The sequence below is a fragment of the Balaenoptera borealis genome (genome assembly GCF_965194805.1).
Source record: "Balaenoptera borealis genome assembly, chromosome: 15".
Classification (NCBI taxonomy): Eukaryota; Metazoa; Chordata; class Mammalia; order Artiodactyla; family Balaenopteridae; genus Balaenoptera; species Balaenoptera borealis.
Window position 1 is genome coordinate 2,733,876 of NC_138871.1, and position 19,310 is coordinate 2,753,185.

At 40.1% G+C, this 19,310-nt stretch overlaps 1 protein-coding gene and 1 long non-coding RNA gene across 5 annotated transcripts in view; one reads left to right on the forward strand and one right to left on the reverse strand.

Annotated features, from left to right (window-relative positions):
• MRPS9 (mitochondrial ribosomal protein S9) overlaps nt 1–2,393 on the reverse strand; it is a 47,703-nt gene extending 45,310 nt beyond the window's left edge. Inside the window, exon 1 of the mRNA XM_082357464.1 lies at nt 2,211–2,393. Within this exon, the coding sequence (XP_082213590.1) occupies nt 2,211–2,345 (135 nt within the window). The 5' untranslated portion in view covers nt 2,346–2,393. The remainder of the gene's footprint in view (nt 1–2,210) is intronic.
• A 5-nt stretch (nt 2,394–2,398) lies between these two features.
• The window catches only part of LOC309612134, a 102,039-nt gene continuing 85,127 nt past the window's right edge, over nt 2,399–19,310 (forward strand). For 2 of the 4 annotated variants that reach the window (XR_014234999.1, XR_014235000.1), the window contains exon 1: nt 2,399–2,754. This is a non-coding gene — a long non-coding RNA (uncharacterized lncRNA). The remainder of the gene's footprint in view (nt 2,755–19,310) is intronic. The other 2 variants (XR_014235001.1, XR_014235002.1) reach the window with 1 other exon arrangement.

Genomic DNA, 19,310 nt, shown 5'->3' on the forward strand with positions numbered 1-19,310 from the left:
ACTTTGTTGTTTTACGAAACATGGCCCCTAAAAGAAATATAATGATTAATATTGGAGACGAAAGTGAAGAAATGCTAATATTTAAGACAGATAAGCTCTGTGCCAGGAAAAATGCTTTCTAAATGTCTTTAGCCATATAGAAGGAACCATTAAGGGTCTGATGGGGTCAGTTAAGTCTTTCAGTTGTATCTGAGCTGTACTGCATGTGCAAACACATGTGCTGTGGAGGTATTCAGGAATTTGGGGATTCAGCACCTCAGGACCATCCCCTGAGAGTGCTAAGGGTGGATACCGTCTAGTAATTGCTTGACTTCAATGATTTGTTTACTTCGCAGTGCCTGGCTCAAGTGAAGTGCTCAGTAAACATCTGCCATAAGGGTGAAAAAAAAGAAAAGCTTTATTTATTTCAGGAGTGGTCAGGGAGGTGAAATTAAAGTAACAAAGAGAAATCATTTTTCACCCACCTTACTGAAAAAAATAATAATACCTAATGCAGGTGGAAAGAAGGGCACACTTTTACATCAACGATGAACTGTGAATTGCTACAGCCTTTCTGGAGAACTATGTGGAAACATCTACTAAATGTCTACTGAGAAGTACACATCCTTTGCAGAAATCACCTCACAACTGGAACTCTCTCCTACAGAAATAAAAGCATCATATGGAAGATATTTGATGTAGTAAGAATTACACCAGGATATTTACTTAACACTTTATTAGTGGGAAGAAAAAGGAAACAAAGCAAATGCCCATCAACTGTTAAATTAACTTTGATACATTCATACCACAGAATATTATGCAGCAGTTACACACGTTAATAGGTGACTTGGAGAGATTTCTGCTATACATGTAAGTTAAAGAAGCAAAAAGTAGAACAGGATCCATTTTCTGAAAGTATGCATATGCATGCATGTCTATGCTCAAAAGAACATCGAGAAAGACACAGAAGGATACATCCGTTCAAAGGTTTGGGAGTTCCAGGGAAGGAGCAGAAGTTAACAACTCTCTGTCACCTCCCCCACTTTGTGTCAACAATAAGAACACTCTGTATGCCACAGTCCCTTTTATAGGAAATTATGCGTATACAGAAAGGATACACTCAAAAGAGGTGCATGAAAAAAGTAAAAACTTCCAACCTCTTTTCCAGCTAAAAAATAATAAAAACAAATGTTTGATGGATGAATGGATGGATGGATTGAGTTAAAACATAAAAGAAAAAAGATTTTTTAAAAAGATGGCACTCCTTTTTCAACAGTTTTTGATCACAGTACTTGACTTCTTTACAGTATTTGGTACTGTCAATCACTCTCCCTCCTTGGAACATTCTCCTGTTTTCTATGCCTCCACACTGCCTGGGTTTTCCCCTACTTCTTTGGCAGGTCATTCTCAATCTCTTTGGTGGCTCTTCTTCCTCTGCTGTTTGTCCTTCAGGGTCCCGGTCCCTCTGCTTATTCCTCATTCACTACAACCTCCCCTAGATGATCTAATTCATTTCCAAGACCTCAATTACCATCTACAAGGTAACAGAGAACTTGTAAATCAGCTTTCTTCTTTAACTTGCTTATCTACGGGTTTACGGGATATCTCCACTTGGACATCCCAAATATAACTATTTAATAAACACAATTATATCCAAAACTAAGCTCGTTTCCTGTAAATCGCATCATCGTCCAATCAGCTGTGAAGCTAGAATCCTGGCTTCCCACTGCCCTCAGGATTAAATTTAATTCAGAAGTTGTGATCTCCATCTCTGAGAGACAAAGTACCGGGAAAATTAAGAAAACGGAAACTGCACAGATGGAAGACACTTTAAAACTGTCACTCTCTGTCCTCTCCACTGTGCTACTTTCTGCATTAAGTCTTCGGGTCCCTGCAGGGGTCCAGTTCTCATCCACCTCCGCCCTCCGGACCGCGGGGCTCGCGGGCAGGGCGGGACCCATCACCCACCCGGGCGGCGGGTCAAGGCAGGGGTCGCTCTAGTTCCGTCTCAGATAACGTCCCCCTCACTGCACCCTGAGAAAACCAGCAACAGCTTCCAGGGTGGGCACCAGAAGGCAATCCCACTCCTCTCTCTGCCTCAGACCGCCGCTGAGCACCTAAGACCCCAGGGGCCCCGTGTGAGGGCGCGGAGACGCCAGGGGACCGCGACGGCGCCGGCTGCACACCCGCGTGCTCCAGGGACCAGCACTCCCACCTCTCTCAGGCCTTACCTGGCACCCGGGACTTCTCTGCAGCTTAGCAGCCGCGGCTTTCCAGAGGCCCTGTCCCCGAGCAAAGCTAACCCTACCCCCAAGAAAGAGCCGGTACGAAGCAGCTGCGCCGCAGGACACACAGAGAGCCGCCATGTTGGCTGCGGGAAGCACGGGCAGTAGGACGAAAAGGCGGGGCTTGCGGACTGCGCAGGCGCTGATGGGCTCCGGGTCCTCGAGGCTGCCGGGAAGGGGCGCTGGAGCAGGGGGCGTGTCCCGCGGCCAGAGGCGGCTCGTCGCTGATTGGGTGCGGCAGCCCGCGGGGCGTGTCCGACCCCGGCCCGGGGTCGACGTTGACCGTGCGAAGGGTAGTGGGTCCGCATCCTGGCCTTGCGTATCTTCTGCGCGTCTTGTAGTCGGTTGCTCCCCGAGTCTCCTTGGAACGACTGCCACGTGGCTGTCTCGCCAGCCCTTCCGCCCCACACGTCCAGCCTGCCCTAGCGCCGGCTCCCCTGCGCAGTCCTGTCTTCACGCTCCGTCATCACCCAGCTCCTCTCTCCGCTAGGTAGGACCGAGCTCCGTGCCTCTGCTCCCAGCAGACCCCTTCCTGGCATGGGTTTTACCTCCTCCTCCCTTCCCACGTGGATCGGGGTCCAGTGTCTCCACCCTCCTCCGGAAACTGGTTGTTTCCTAAGTGTATGAAACGCAGGCTAACCCTTAAACCTGCGAGGACAGACACTTGTCTTTGCTTGTCACCCCCTTACTGTTAGTACTAAGCCTCCCTGGAAACTCAGTCAGAACTAAATAAATGGGTATGAATATAGATGAGCATGGCTTGCCTTCTGGGGCTTTTTTACTGTTTGCTCCAGACGGTAACTCCCAGGGCGCTTTCTACGAAATACATATTACAGGATGTAGTAAGCCGCTCTTAAAGGGTTTCCAAACAATTAGATTCGAAGGATCAGTAAAATTTATACGCAAATACACACATGCATATGGAAAATCTGAGGTCAAGTTGTCAAGCAAATAAATGTCATCTACTATCATCACTATTTCGTAAAACACAGAACATTTTAATATTAAGAAGGTAGAAGTGACATAATCTTGGAATGAAGTGTGGTCCTTCCAATGGAGTGCATTTATGTGTACGCAAAGCTCGCTCTCGTTCTTTTTGTTGTTACCTTTTAGGCTAGCGAGACTTTCATCAAAAGTTGGCAGAGACCCATGAGCTAGTATTCGGGAACCACGACTTTATAACTTATTAAAATAGATGTCTTTAAACAGCAGTTCCTACACATTGTAAAAAAAAGTTTTTTAACTTAATTGTGGAAATTTCACCAAGACAATCAAATAAGTATGTAGAAGCAGAATTTATATCATTTTAAAAAAATGACATGTTGGAGCATATGAAAAATACATTAAGTACTGAAATTAAGATTAGGAATTGTGGAAGTTTTTTTCTCTTATTTTTTTCTCTAAGATTCATGTTATGATCTTTTACTAGATTACAGTAAAGCAAATGTAATACATCTCCCACCTCTAGGGGCAACCCTTGGACTGCTGCTTTGAATTTCCTGTGTAGCCTTTGAGTTTGGGAAGAAATATGTAACTGTAGGTTGACACTGGCTGTGTAATTTGGAGACAGAAGGAAAGACTGGAATCAGGAATGTACTGATAAACATTTAAAATATGAAAAAAATGTAATTTTACCAAACAGCTACAGGTTAGATTCATTTAATTTTTCTCTCGTTTACTGAGCACCTGTTATGTCAGAGACAACAGGCATCCTCGGTCCCATATCAGGATCATAAAATCCCAACAGTCCAACATGGTAGAGTCATGTAAATGTGAGGATTCGGTTCTAAGAGCAGCTTCTAAGGTAAATATCAGGAGAGTCGAAATGTTGGACAAACAACACCAAGTGTTGCCGAGATGTGAGAATGCAGGAAGTGTTAGATGCTGGTGGTGAGGGTGTAAATTGATATAGTTTTCCTGAAATCAATGAATCAATGATCTAAAGTTAAGATGTGCACACCCTACAATCTATTGATTACATTCCTAGGTATATATACCCTGCAGAAATTCTTGCACAGTATATCAGGATACCTGTATAAAAATGTTCATAGAATCAAATTCTTTTGTAACAACACAAAAAACCTACACACATTTTTAAAGGATTCCTAGAAAGGGTCCCTGGAACTGCAGAGCTTTGTCGATCAATATGGAAAACTTCAGTCTAGAAAAAACACGAAGGCTTGATAGGTCCACAGCCAACTGAGATCTTCAGAGAACTTTGAATCAAAGATGACCAAAGAACGAAGTAATGCCGTTTGCAGCAACATGGATGGAATTAGAGATGATCCTACTCAGTGAAGTAAGTCAGAAGGAGAAAGACAAATACCACATGATATCACTTATATGTGGAATCTAAAGTATAACGTAAATGAACTTATCTACCAAACAGAAACGGACTCACAGACATAGAGAACAGACTTGTGGTTGCCAAATGTGGGTGGGGGCAGGATGGAGTGGCAGTTTGGGGTTAACAGATGCAAATGATTATATACAGAACGGATAACAACAAGGTCCTACTGTACAGCACAGGAAAAAAAAAAAAAGATGACCAAACACCGTATGCTTCAGGGAAAGTGCAGAAAATGTGGATCAAGAAATCAGAGTTCCCCTCTGAGCCCTGCCACGGACTCACTCTTGACACTCAGTGGTCATTTCACTTATGGAAAACCTGCATTTCTCATCAGCGTAACAAGGGTGTATTAGACCAGTCATCCTCAGCAGTGCAGCCCCCAGAGCAGGAACTTCAGCATCACTTACTAAAAAAAAAGGAAATTTAGACACAGAGACAGACATGTACAGAGGAAAAACAACATAAAGACACAGGAGAGGACGGCTGTCTACAAGCCATGGAACCCCCGAGGCCACCTGAGACAAGGAAGGAGGATCTGGAACAGATTCTCCCTCACAGGGAAGAAGCTAAGCCTGCTGACCTTGATCTTGGACCTCCTGCCTGCAGATTGTGAGACTATACAGTCTCCCTCCCGCAGAGCTGCACTGGCTTGTTCCAGAACAGGTGATCTGCCTTTCCTTTCCTTGACGGGATGTGAAGAAAGCTAGCATCGCTTGCCCTTAAACCATTACCACGGAAGATTTATTACCCCGACTTTAGTTTACTATGCTTCAGTTAAAAAAATTATGTGAATAAATTATTTTGATTTCTAAAGATCTTTAAAAAATCCAGTAGCTTCCTTTTTAATTAAGGTTTCCCAAATGAATGGTTTTTTTTTTTCCAGAATACCTTAGTGGGGGAGGCACCAGCTTACCCTGCAGCGTAATCTCTCCCTGTGCTGTCCACTGCCCCCGACAAAACACACCTCCCCTTGCTGGAACTGGGAATTCTCCCTGCTGTGGAGAATTGCACCCCTGCCCTTATCCTTCTCTTGCCTGGAATGCCCTTCCTCCCAGCAGTCCTGGTGATGCACCCATGGATTGGGTTTTAAAACATTTACAGTGTTTTAGTATTCGTCCCCTCAAGAGATGGAGCCCTGCCCTTGCATGTGAGCTGGACTTAATGACCCGCCTCTGAAGGATAGGATAAAGTGGAAGGCTGGTGGACACTTGAATTCTAGTCGCTGTGGCTTCCTGCTTGCTCACTCTTTCTGGAAGTGCCCACTCTGGGGGAACTCAGAGTTCTGGACCACAGAAATTATGAGGTAACAAATATATGTTGTCTTAAGCCACAAAAGTGTGGGGCAATTTATTCTCTAGCAACAAATAACTAAATCGCCTGGGAATTTGTTAAAAAGGCACATTCTTGGGTCCCAGTCCAGACTTATTATATCTGAGGGTGAAGCCCAGCCCTCCAAATAATTCAGGATTCTTGTTTTGTTTTATTTTTTGAATTTATGATTTCTTATTTAGTAGGAGGTCAGGTTCCATGACATTTAATCCAGTGACAATGCCCTTTTCCATCTCGATCATCTGGCAGATTCCTACCCATGTTGTGTGTGTATGTGTGTGTGTGTGTGTGTGTGTGTGTGTTTAAAAGATACGTAACATAAAATTTACCATTTTAACCTTTTCTAAGTGTATAGTTCAATGGCATTAAGTCCATTTATATTGTTGTGTAACTATCACTACCATCCATCTCCAGAACTTTTTCATCTTCTCCAACTGAAACTCTGAACCTATGAAACAATTCCTATTTTCCCTCTCCCCCGGCCCCTGGTAGCCACAATTCTACTTTCTGTCTCCGTGAATTAGGCTATTATATTTACTTCATCTAAGTGGAATCATACATTTTCCCTTTTGTGACTGGCTTATTTTACTTAGCATAATGTTTTCAAGGTTCATCCATGTTGTAGCATGCGTCAGAATTTCATTCCTTTTTAAAGCTATGTACTATCCCATTGTATGCATAGACCACATTTTGTTTATCCATCTGTCAAGGGACGCTTGAGTTGTTTTCGCCTTTGGGCTTGTGAATAATGGTGCTATGAACGTGAGTGTACAGTATCTGTTCAGGTCGCTGCTTTTAATTCTTTGGGGTATATACCTAGAAGTGGCGTTGCAGGATTCTTGTTTTTAATGTGGCCAGATTTTTAACTTAATCTACACAGGCGGTTGCCCACAAAAGATAACTTGATAATTTAAATCTACAACATAAAAAGGCTCTAGTTATATAGACCACTCCCAGCTAAACAAACAGTATACATGGGGTATGAAAATGAGTAATGTAAATTTCACTGGCATTTAAAAATATTTATATGAGGTAATTTTAGTACATAATTACTATATATCAAGCTTCTCTAACAGTTTAAGAACTGAATCTGTCTCAGCCCACAAGTAAATCTGTTCTCCCAAAGTTCATATATTTTATCATATTGATTGAATTTTAATAAATAAGAAATAGAACAAATATCTTCTTTGGCTTTTTACCCCACTGTGTTCAGTGTGAACCCCATCCATTTACATATGCTCTTTACCTACGAGCTGTCATTTATGTCTGCTATAAGAGAGACAGCACTTAGGGAGCTGTCAGTCAATGATGTTATGATGCTTCAAGAATCATTCCTCAAGGCTTCATTATCAAAAATAAAACAAATTTACATGGAACATAAATGTGGATTAATCGCACGATTTGCTGTGCATTGAAAATGACTTCAAATGCACACAAGTTCACGCGGCAGTATGTTTGGGCCAGTGTCTCCTTGACCATGTTTGCAATTACTTTGCATAGATTAAGTCATTTTTCAAGTGAATTTAGACAGTAAAGGTAGTTATCCGGGTAGGGTGGTCGAATTATAAGTGGTTTCCCTGCTTGAAATAATAGTGTGTAGAAAATGTTCTGTGACATTATGGGTGTCTCTTTCACCCATGTCCGAGGCATGAATTTGGGCTCAATCCAGGACTCCTTTGAGGATGCTGAGTGAAGGTATAGCAGATCTAGAAAAAAGGAACTAAATGAACAAGATTTTAGCCTGGATATAGTCAAGGGTCTAGGACTTGCAGAATGAAATAAAATTGGAATCAATAAAATCACTAAGGGCATGGTTAAAATAAACAGGCTTAATAATCAAATTCCAGAAAACTAGAACTAAAGTGAACTTCTTGAGGCATAAAAGAGACTATTTTAGGACCGATAGAAGAAGTACCACTTTACACAGCAGGGAGGCAACTTAAAAAGTGCATTGCTCCTCAGAGGTTGATGCAGTCTGAAAATGTAAATAAGTAGAAGATTGTGATCCAGACCTGAAAAATGAGAGTGTTCTCATTCAAAAACGCACTGAAGTGTGATCTTACTCTTTTGCGGAAGTAAAGCTAAGAACAAATCTCTAGAGTCTGTGTCAGAGAAAGTGTATCGATTTAGGCGGACCGTGGGGTATGATTCTAAGAAATATAAAAAGAATTGTATAAATTATACACGCATGTACACATGAACACACACATGCACATGTAAGACATTACAAAGTGTAAAGAGAATTATATAACATGGCATGAGTTGAGCTCTAAGTTTTTTCTCATTTAATCATAACACCCCTATGAGGGAGACGCTGTTATTACCCTCTTGTGAGACATAAGGAAGGTGCCGTTTGGACGTGTTAGATGCCTTGATCCGTGTTAGATGCCTTGATCCGGTCCCACAACCAGGAAGGGAGGGAGCCAGACAACGTGCACTGGAGCACGTGCTTCTCTGTATCACACCCAGTCCTGGGCAGGACTGGCGTCTTTACCAAGGGTGTCTTGAGAACCTCATTCTCACCTTTCTCCATTGTCCCTGCTCCCTGGTACCGTTCTCTTCCGGGACCCAGTCCACTCGTCCGCCTGCTTTAGCACCAACCCACTTAACTCCGTCTGCAGCTCTCATGGTCCTCACCCATCCCACCATCTACGTAAGGACACAAGGCTACATCTGCTAGGTTGCTCTTCGCCGGTCAAAAACTGGCTGCCCTTCGGGCATGTTTTCTTTGGCCTGCACAGTGATGTGTGCGTGCGTGTGTGTGTGTGTGTGTGTGTGTGTGTGTGTGTGTGTGAAATTTAAGTGCGGATGCCTTAGGTTGATCACCACCCTCCTTCATGTCCCCACCACTCTCGGTGGCCTGCTTCGGGCTGCTCCCGTGTTCACGTTACAACCCTGCCTTCTACAGAGGGCACCGTGAGGGCTACACACACGCCCTGATAAATGCTTCCCCATATAAACGTGAACCCCCAAACTATTCAGATTTTTTCTACTCAAAGATAGCTAGGAATGTTCAGGCTCTAGGACCCAAAGGATTTTTCCAGAAAGGCCAACCTTTCTGGACACTGAATACTTTATGATTTGGAGACATTGGATAAACCTGCCCAGCATCTCTGCTGACTCTGCCGTCCAGCTGGGAAGTGGAGTCTTGGTACTTTAGGAATTAAAGTACGAAATTAATCTACACAAAGACTATTTTATCTTTAACACCCATTATTTATTGATACATACTTTGCAAGGCTCTGTGATAGAACTATCTGGGTATTAAGATGACACCTGTCTTTCAGGAGCTTATAAATGTACAGGGAGAAAAAGATATTTACACAAATCTGATCATTCTAAAGAGACTGTGATATAGTCATGAAAGAATCGCGAAGTAATTTGGGAGTCTGAGAAAGAAAACAGTACTTCCTGTCAAATGGATCAAGATGGTTTTATTTCCTAAATGTTTTATGGAGCTGCAAATCAAAATAAGGAAACCATTGAACTCATTTCTTTACCATTATGCAGAACCACTTCTAAACTCTCTCTGAAAGCAATTAAACTACCCTTTTTATAAATCCGACAAAGTGGAATTTTCTTTCTCAATTTATCAGATCAGGTGATTAAAAATTATTCTTCAATATCCCTAAATGACTCTCAAGCATTTGCATGCCACCTTTCTTATTTCCACTGAAGAAACATTCCTGGCCCATTTTGCAAGTGTTTTCCAAAATAAGTATCATATCTGAAATCTGAAATTGTGTCCAATTTCACTGAGCAGATCACAGCCTAGTGAATGACTAAACTATCACATCTCTTTATGAATAAAGTTTGCTGTGATTAGATTGTAAACACCTGCATGTTGTTATTTTAACTTTAGACTCAAAAGAACATTTTATCCTGGGAAATGCAGATACCTGAAATAAGCATGTCAATTTTCAAACGAAGCTATTAGAGTTCCATTGTTAATAACCTTGAAGCTTAGAAATAGCTCTGCTTATACGGTAAATCCATGATTTCTTGTTGTTTTATTTATGTGCCCGGCACTCTTTAGATATAGGTTGCTGACCTCAGGGTACACACATGTCAAATATTCATGTTCTTTATGACTTCATATCTAATCACAGCAATGTGTTTCTTTATGCAGTCAGAATTCAAGAGTTCAATTTAATAATTCAACCACTCGTGAAGTTTATAACAGGGAAGATAAAATTGACAGTACGAGTCTGCGTGACTTCCAGATTTTATTTGTTATACATTTGATCTATTGTTGGAAAGAGGAAGCAGAAGGAAAGAAATGGGATTTTGGTTTTCATCTTCTGTTTTTTTGTACTTGCACAATCAATATTGTAGAATCACACTGGGAACAGCAGTGGAGAGGGGTTCCTGCTAAACCACAGGCACAAGCTTTGGGTTATTAACGTTGTATCGGTCTGTGCTCAGCTGTGGCTGGGATTTATTACCTGGTATTCACTAACTTACAAAATCGTGGAAGCACCATCTCCCCTGGAACTACACTGATGATACTGATGCTACGTTGTGCACCAGCCAAGTGGACGCCTCATGCCCTGCCCATCTAGAGCCACTTAATCCAGTTCCAAATCTAAGCCTCACATGGGGGCCTCTGATTGGCAGAAGCTAAATCATATCTGGAACTCTAGATGCAAGGAGTCTTTAACTTTCCAGCTGGAGAAGTACAGGAGGGATGTAATTTGTTTAACCGTTTTGCTTGCTGCTCTATTGCTAACAGTTTTCCAAACAGTACCCAGTACCTAGAACCTGGAACGTAAATGTCTGTTGAGGAAGGAAATTGGAAGTTAATCCATGGTTTTCGACACAACCACTCAATGGGGATGTTGCAAAGGCGGCTTAAGCATCTACAGATACCTAAATGAGATGAATTTCAAGTCTTTTTCAAATCCCTTGAGGACAGAGTCCATGTCGGTTTTGTTCACATTGTACCCCAGCTCCACTGTGCCTGGTACAATACGAGGCAATCAATAAACTCTTGTTGGTTGAATGACTGATGATGTAAAATATAAGTTGTCACTTTCTCCTGTCTCCATTATTCTTCAGGGGTCAAGATCCACATATTGACTATTCTCCAGTTTTTGTTTGCTATCATGTAGATATTATATTTGATAATGTTTTCATTTGATTTCCTTTTCCTAAATTGAGGATGTGTACAAATTGAGGATTTGTGACTTGCTCTTCATGCTGACAGCTGAATTTATTTCGATGCTCAGTTAACTCAGAGTAAGACTGGCCATTACAATAACAGTGCTGTTGTCTACTGGGTCCTTTTCTATTTTTATCGCACAGAGAAGTATCATTGAGGATTTTTACCCCCATAGAAGATGCCTTCCTTCTAACCTTAAAAAATGGCACCTTAGCTCTTGAATTGAGGCCAGTGCAACATGATTAATCAGAAAATAATGACCATCCTTTCAGTGTTCCAAAAGCATGTCCTTGCTGTGGCTTTATTTCTACGACTGGGGGTGAAGGATAATGAGAACTGCCAGTTGTTTGGCAAAAGCTTTCCTCCCTATTCCTATACTCACAAGAGGGGTTTTCTATTTATCTTTTTATTCCTTATTTTCATTTTTTATTTTTATTTTTTTAAACATATTTATTGGAGTATAATTGCTTTACAATGTTGTGTTAGTTTCTGCTGTATAACAATGTGAATCAGCTATATGTATACATATATCCCCATATCCCCTCCCTCTTGCAGCTCCCTCCTACCCTCCCTATCCCACCCCTCTAGGTGGTCACACAGCACCAAGCTGATCTCCCTGTGCTATGCAGCTGCTTCCCCCTAGCTATCTATTTCACATTTGGTAGCGTATATATGTCAGTGCTACTCTCTCACTTCGTCCCAGCTTACCCTTCCCCCTCCCCGTATCCTCAAGTCCATTCTCTACGTCTGTGTCTTTATTCCTGTCCTGCCCCTAGGTTCATCAGAACCATTTTTTTTTTAGATTTTATATATATGTGTTAGCATACGGTATTTGTTTTTCTCTTTCTGACTTACTTCACTCTGTATGGCAGACTCTAGGTCCATCCACCTCATTACAAATAACTCAATTTTGTTTCTTTGTATGGCTGAGTAACATTCCATTGTATATATGTGCCACATCCTCTTTATGCATTCATCTGTCAATGGATACTTAGGTTGATTCCATGTCCTGGCTATCGTAAATAGAGCTGCAACGAACATTGTGGTACATGACTCTTTCTGAATTATGGTTTTCTCAGGGTATACGCCCAGTAGTGGGATTGCTGGGTCATATGGTAGTTCTGTTTTTAGTCTTCTAATGAACCACCATACTGTTCTCCATAGTGGCTGTGTCAATTTACATTCCCACCAACAGTGCAAGAGGGTTCCCTTTTCTCCACACCCTCTCCAGCATTTATTGTTTGTAGATTTTTTGATGATGGCCATTCTGACTAGTGTGAGGTGATACCTCATTGTGGTTTTGATTTGCATTTCACTAATGATTAGTGATGTTGAGCATCCTCTCATGTGTTTGTTGGCAATTTGTATACCGTCTTTGGAGAAAAGTCTATTTAGGTCTTCTGCCCATTTTTGGATTAGGCTGTTTGTTTTTTTGATATTGAGCTACATGAGCTGCTTGTATATTTTGGAGATTAATCCTTTGTCAGTTGCTTCGTTTGCAAATATTTTCTCCCTTTCTGGGGGTTGTCTTTTCGTCTTGTTTATGGTTTGCTTTGCTGTGCAAAACGTTTTAAGTTTCATTAGGTCCCATTTATTTATTTTTGTTTTTATTTCCATTTCTCCAGGACGTGGGTCAAAAAGGATCTTGCTGTGATTTATGTCAAAGAGTGTTCTTCCTATGTTTTCCTCTAAGAGTTTTATAGTGTCTGGCTTTACATTTAGGTCTTTAATGCACGTTGAGTTTATTTTTGTGTATGGTGTTAGGAAGTGTTCTAATTTCATTCTTTTACATATAGCTGTCCAGTTTTCCCAGCACCACTTATTGAAGAGGCTGTCTTTTCTCCATTGTATATTCTTGCCTCCTTTATCAAAGATAAGGTGACCATATGTGTGTGGGTTTATCTCTGGGCTTTCTATCCTGTTCCATTGATCAATATTTCTGTTTCTGTGCCAGTACCATACTGACTTGATTACTGTAGCTTTGTAGTATTGTCTGAAGTCAGGGAGCCTGATTCCTCCAGCTCCATTTTTCTTTCTCAAGATTGCTTTGGCTATTTGGGGTCTTTTGTATTTCCATACAAATTGTAAGATTTTTTGTTTTAGTTCTGTGAAAAATGCCGTTGGTAGTTTGATAGGGATTGCATTGAATCTGTAGATTGCTTTGGGTAGTAGAGTCATTTTCACAATGTTGATTCTTCTAATCCAAGAACATGGTATATCTCTCCAACTGTTTGTACCATCTTTAATTTCTTTCATCATTGTCTTGTAGTTTTCTGCATACAGGTCTTTTGTCTCCTTAGGTAGGTTTATTCCTAGGTATTTTATTCTTTTTGTTGCAGTGGTAAATGGGAGTGTTTCCTTAATTTCTCTTTCAGATTTTTCGTCATTACTGTATAGGAATGCAAGAGATTTCTGTGTATTAATTTTGTATCCTGCTACTTTATCAGATTCACTGATTAGCTCTAGTAGTTTTCTGGTAGCATCTTTAGGATTCTCTACGTATAGTATCATGTCATCTGCAAACAGTGACAGTTTTACTTCTTCTTTTCCAAATTAGATTCCTTTTAGTTCTTTTTCTTCTCTGATTGCCGTGGCTAAAACTTCCAAAACTATGTTGAATAACAGTGGTAAGAGTGGGCAACCTTGTCTTGTTCCTGATCTTAGAGGAAATGGTTTCAGTTTGTCACCATTGAGAATGATGTTGGCTGTGCGTTTGTCATATATGCCCTTTATTACATTGAGGTAGGTTCCCTCTATGCCCACTTTCTGGAGAGTTCATATCATAAATGGGTGTTGAATCTTGTCGAAAGCTTTTTCTGCATCTATTGAGATTATCATATGGTTTTTATCCTTCAATTTGTTAATATGGTGTATCACATTGATTGATTTGCATATATTGAAGAATCCTTGCATTCCTGGGATAAACCCCACTTGATCATGGTGTATGATCCTTTTAATGTGTTGTTGGATTCTGTTTGCTGAGGATTTTTGAATCTATGTTCATCAGTGATATTGGCCTGTAGTTTTCCTTTTTTGGTACATCTTTGTCTGGTTTTGGTATCAGGGTGATGGTGGCCTCGTAGAATGAGTTTGGGAGTGTTCCTCCCTCTGCTATATTTTGGAAGAGTTTGAGAAGGATAGGGTTAGCTCTTCTCTAAATGTTTGATAGAATTCGCCTGTGAAACCATCTGGTCCTGGGCTTTTGTTTGTTGGAAGATTTTTAATCACAGTTTCAATTTCAATGTTTGTGATCTGTCTGTTTATATTTTCTATTTCTTCCTGGTTCAGTCTCAGAAGGCTGTGCTTTTCTAAGAATTTGTCCATTTCTTCCAGGTTGTCCATTTTATTGGCATATAGTTGCTTGTAGTAATCTCTCACGATCCTTTGCATTTCTGCAGTGCCAGTTGTTACTTCTCCTTTTTCATTTCTAATTCTGTTGATTTGAGTCTTCTCCCTTTTTTTCTTGTTGAGTCTTGATGGGGCTCCAAAGCTTCCCCCTGCCCCACCCCGTCTCCACCAGTGAAGGGGCTCCTAGTGCATGGAATCCTTTCCTCCTTCACGGCTCCCTCCCACTGGTGCAGGTCCCGTCCCTATTCTTTTGTCTCTGTTATTTTCTTTTGCCCTACCCAAGTACGTGGGGAGTTTCTTGTCTTTTGGGAAGTCTGAGGTCTTCTGCCAGCGTTCAGTGGGTGTTCTGTAGGTGTTGTTCCACATGCAGAGGTATTTCTGATGTATTTGTGGGGAGGAAGGTGATCTCCACGTCTTACTCCTCTGCCATCTTGAAGCAGGTTCCTATTCCTTATTTTTAAAACTCTGACTTTTCCTTTCCTAAAAAAATCATTGGTGTTTCATTTTCTGTTCAAATATCTATAGAAACCTCCATTTTATTTTATGTGCACACCTAGAATCTGCATATTTCTGTAAGTGAATTACTGTGATGATTATTTAATCGAATTACCCAAAGTTCAGCACCTTTAGGAATTAATTAAAGGGAAGTTATTGCACATTATACACAACTCCATGTTTTATTTTACAAATTTCCACTTCATAAGACTTTTTCTTTCCAAAATTAGATTTACAACCATATCTACAGCAAAAAGTATACCTTATATTTATTCAATAATATATTTTTAAAGCATTTTTACATATTTTACCTCATTTGATTCTCATAACAACCTAATTATATTTTTAAGCATACTAGAAACTGTGTCAAGTTTGGATACACTGGCTTGAATATTTTAAATGCTAAAAGCAGATATCAACAATGGAAAAGTGTTATTTTATCTTTAGAAAAAAAACCCCACATATTAATACCATGAAAATAAAATAATTCAAAGGAAAAATAAAACATATCTAGGTAGATTGGTTGCAAAAATAAAATTGCCTCTTAAATTTCTTAGATGTTCTTAATTTCTACACATACACACACACACAGAGTAAATAAAAATTACCCTGAATAAGATGAAATAAATCCTTTAATGATTTTTGAAATAATTCCATCACCACAAACACAAATTTGCCCTAAGTATTGATATCCAGTTCCATGAAATGCTCTTTTGGCCAGGGGTTCAAGCTTATTTTCCAAATTCAGAATAAGAGTGAGTAAACAAGGATTCAGAAAACAATTGGCTGAGACATCACTTCTATCACTTCCCTGCCATTTTCCTTCAGTGACTTATCTTTCTCTCCACGTAAACCTTTTCTCTCTTAGTTTGTTAGTGACATCTCTTTTTTTCTTTTTGTGGTAAAATACACATAACATAAAATTTATCATCTTAACTATTTTAAATCTACAGTTCAGTGGTATTAAGTACATTCATGTTGTTGTGCAGCTATCACCACGGTCCATCTCCAGAACAGTTTGCATCTTGCAAAACCGAAATTCTGAACTCACAAAACAGCCACTCTCCATTCTTCCTTCTCCCCAACTCCTGACAACAACCTTTTTATTTATTTATTTTCTTTATGAATTTGACTACTCAAGGAACCTCATACAAGTGGAATCATACAGTATATGTCTTTTTGTGGCTGGCTTATCTCACTTAGCATGATATCCTCAAAGTTTATCCATGTTATAGCATATGTCAGAATTTCCTCCCTTTTTAAGGCTGAACTGTATAAGTATACCACATCTTGCTTACCCATTCATCTGTCAGTGGATACTTGGGTTGCTTCTACATTCTAGCTATTATGAATATGCTGCTATGTAGTTACTGTTTGCATGGAATATCTTCTTCCATCTTTTCTCTTCAACCTATTAGCATCTTTGATCTAAAGTGAGTCTCTTGTAGATAGCTTATAGTTGGGTCATGTGTTTTTATTCATTCTGCCAATCTCTGTCTTTTTTTTATATAAATTTATTTATTTGTTTATATTTTTTTTTTGGCTGTGTTGGGTCTTCGTTGCTGCATGCATGGGCTTTCTCTAGTTGCGGCGAGTGGGGGTTACTCTTTGTTGCAGCCTGTGGGCTACTCAGTGTGGTGGCTTCTCTTGTTGCGGAGCACAGGCTTTAGGCCAAGCGGGCTTCAGTAGTTGCAGCACACGGGCTCAGTAGTTGTAGCTTGCGGGCTCCAGAACGCAGGCTCAGTAGTTGTGGCACACGGGCTTGTGGGATCTTCCTGGACCAGGGCTTGAACCTGTGTCCCCTGCATTGGCAGGCAGATTCTTAACCACTGTGCCAGCAGGGAAGTTCCAATCTCTGTCTTTTGACTGGAGAGTATAATCCATTTACACTTAAAGTAATTACTGATGAGGAGAGACTTCTGTCATTTTGCTATTTGTTTTCTATATGACTTTTAGCTTTTTTGTACCTCATTTTTTCACATTACTGTCTTTTTTGTGTTTGGTTGATTTTTTTTTGAAGTGAAATATTTTAATTCCCTTCTCATTTCCTTTTGTGTATATTCTATAGATATTTTATTTGTGGTTACCATGTGTATTACATGTAACACCCTAAAGTGGTAACACTCTAATTTGAATTTATATCAGCTTAACTTCAATAATATACAAATCTGTCCTCACCCCCTTTTAGTTATTGATGTCAAAATGTTACAGATCTGTCCTCACCCCCTTTTAGTTATTGATGTCAAAATGTTACAGATCTGTCCTCACCCCCTTTCAGTTATTGATGTCACAGTGTCCAAGAACATAAACAAATAGTTGTAGTTTTAAATGCATTAGTCTCTTAAATTATGTAGAAAACAAAATATGGGGTTACAAACCAAAGTTAAAGTAATACTACCATTTAGACTAATATTTTTTTAAAGGTATTAGCCTCTTAAATCATGTAGAAAACAAAAGGTAGAGTTACAAACAAAATAACACTATTACTAGCTGTTATAATTGCCCATTATTTACCTTTACTGAGATCTGTTTTTCTTCATACGGCTTTAGGTTACTGTCTAGTGTCCTTCCATTTCAACCATGACTCCTTTTAGCATTTCTTGTAGGGCAGGTCTAGTGGTCCATGAACTCCCTCAGTTTTTGTTTATCTGGGAATGGCCTAATTTTTCCCTCACTTTTGCAGGACGGTTTTGCTGAATATAGGATTTTTGATTGCTAATATTTTCTTTCAGCACTTTGAATATATGAGCCTACTGCCTTCTGGCTCCAGAGTTTCTGATGAGAACTTTGCTGATTATTTTATTGAGGATCTTTATTTGTGAAGATTCACTTCTCTCTCGCTGCTTTCGAGATTCTCCCTCTGTCTTTGGCTTTCAACAGCTTGATTATAATACGTCTTGTAGTGGGTCTCTTTGGGTTCCTTCTGCTTGGAATTCATTGAGCTTCTTGGATGTTTCTATTTATGTATTTCATCATATTTGGGAAGTTTTTGGCCATTATCTCTTCACATAATCTCTTTGCCCCCTTCTCTCTCTTCTTCTGGGACTCCAAAAACGCATATGTTGATCTGCATGATGGTGTCCCACTGGTCCCTTAGAGTCTGTTCACTTTTCTTTAATCTTTTTTCTTTCCTTAGATTCAATATTTTCAATGGTCTCATCTTCAAGTTCATTGATTCTTTCTTTTTCCTGTTTAAATGTGCCTTTGAATTCCTCTAGTGAGTTTTTCATTTTAGTTATTGTACTTTTTTGCTCCAGGATATATTTTCTTTTTCTTAGTGTTCTCTTTATTGTTATTTTCATTTTGTTTATACATCATTTTCTTGATTTTCCCCACATCTTCCTTTAGTTCTTTGGGCATCTTTAAAACAGTTGTTTTGAAGTCTTTATCTAACAGGTCTGCCAAAGTGGTCTTTCTCAGGGACAGCTTTTATTGGGTTTCTTTCTTTCCCCTTTCAACGGACCATACTTTTCTGTTTCATCGTATGCCTTGTGATTTTTTTGTTGAAAACTGGACATTTTAAACTAATAATATGGTAACTCTGGAAATCAGATTCTCCCTCTTCTCCAGGATTTTCTGGGTTTTGTTTTTGTTATTGTTTTTATTTTTTGATTGCTGTATGCTGTCTCTGTGCTGGGGATCAGCCTGAGGTGTAAACTTAAGGTCTTCTATGCCTTTCCTTGGGCATGCATGATGACTTTCCAGATTCCCCCATATACACAGTTGCTTTGGGATGTCCTAGACCCTAAATGTTTGGCTCTCAAAAGAAGAAAATGAGAAGGGAAAAAAAAAACTAAAGAAAAATTTAAAAGACACTGACACTTTAAATCCTCTGACAGTCATTTTAGTGTGAAGAGGAGAGTCTTATAACAGTGGGGGCAGGAGTGCAATAATACCTCTGCGTCTGCACCTCTGTGATCATAAGCAGCCATCAGCGATCAGAGCACAGATCCATGATCCATTATACCCGCCCTGTCTCCCTCAAGCTGTGTGCAAGCTGCTTCTAAAACATGTGCTCAGCTGCCTGCTGCGGGGCTGGGGGACGGGAGACGGGTAGTTGCCACCATGAAACTGACTGAAATTAAGTGCAATTTACCATCCAAGTCTCCCCCTGGAAGTTGCAAGCCTTCCATAGACTCCAGAGTTCCAAACAGTTACATCAGACAGATTCTGCTAGTGCAGTTATTGTCTAGGTGGGGGGTGGATTCATAGTGCCTCCTATTCTGCCATCTTCCCAGCATCCTCCCTTTATTTTTATGAGATAAAAAGTAACTTTCCTAGTATTTCTTGAAATAATCCTCTTTTTTTAAAAAAATAAATTTATTTATTTTTTAATTTATGGCTGCATTGGGTCTTCGTTGCT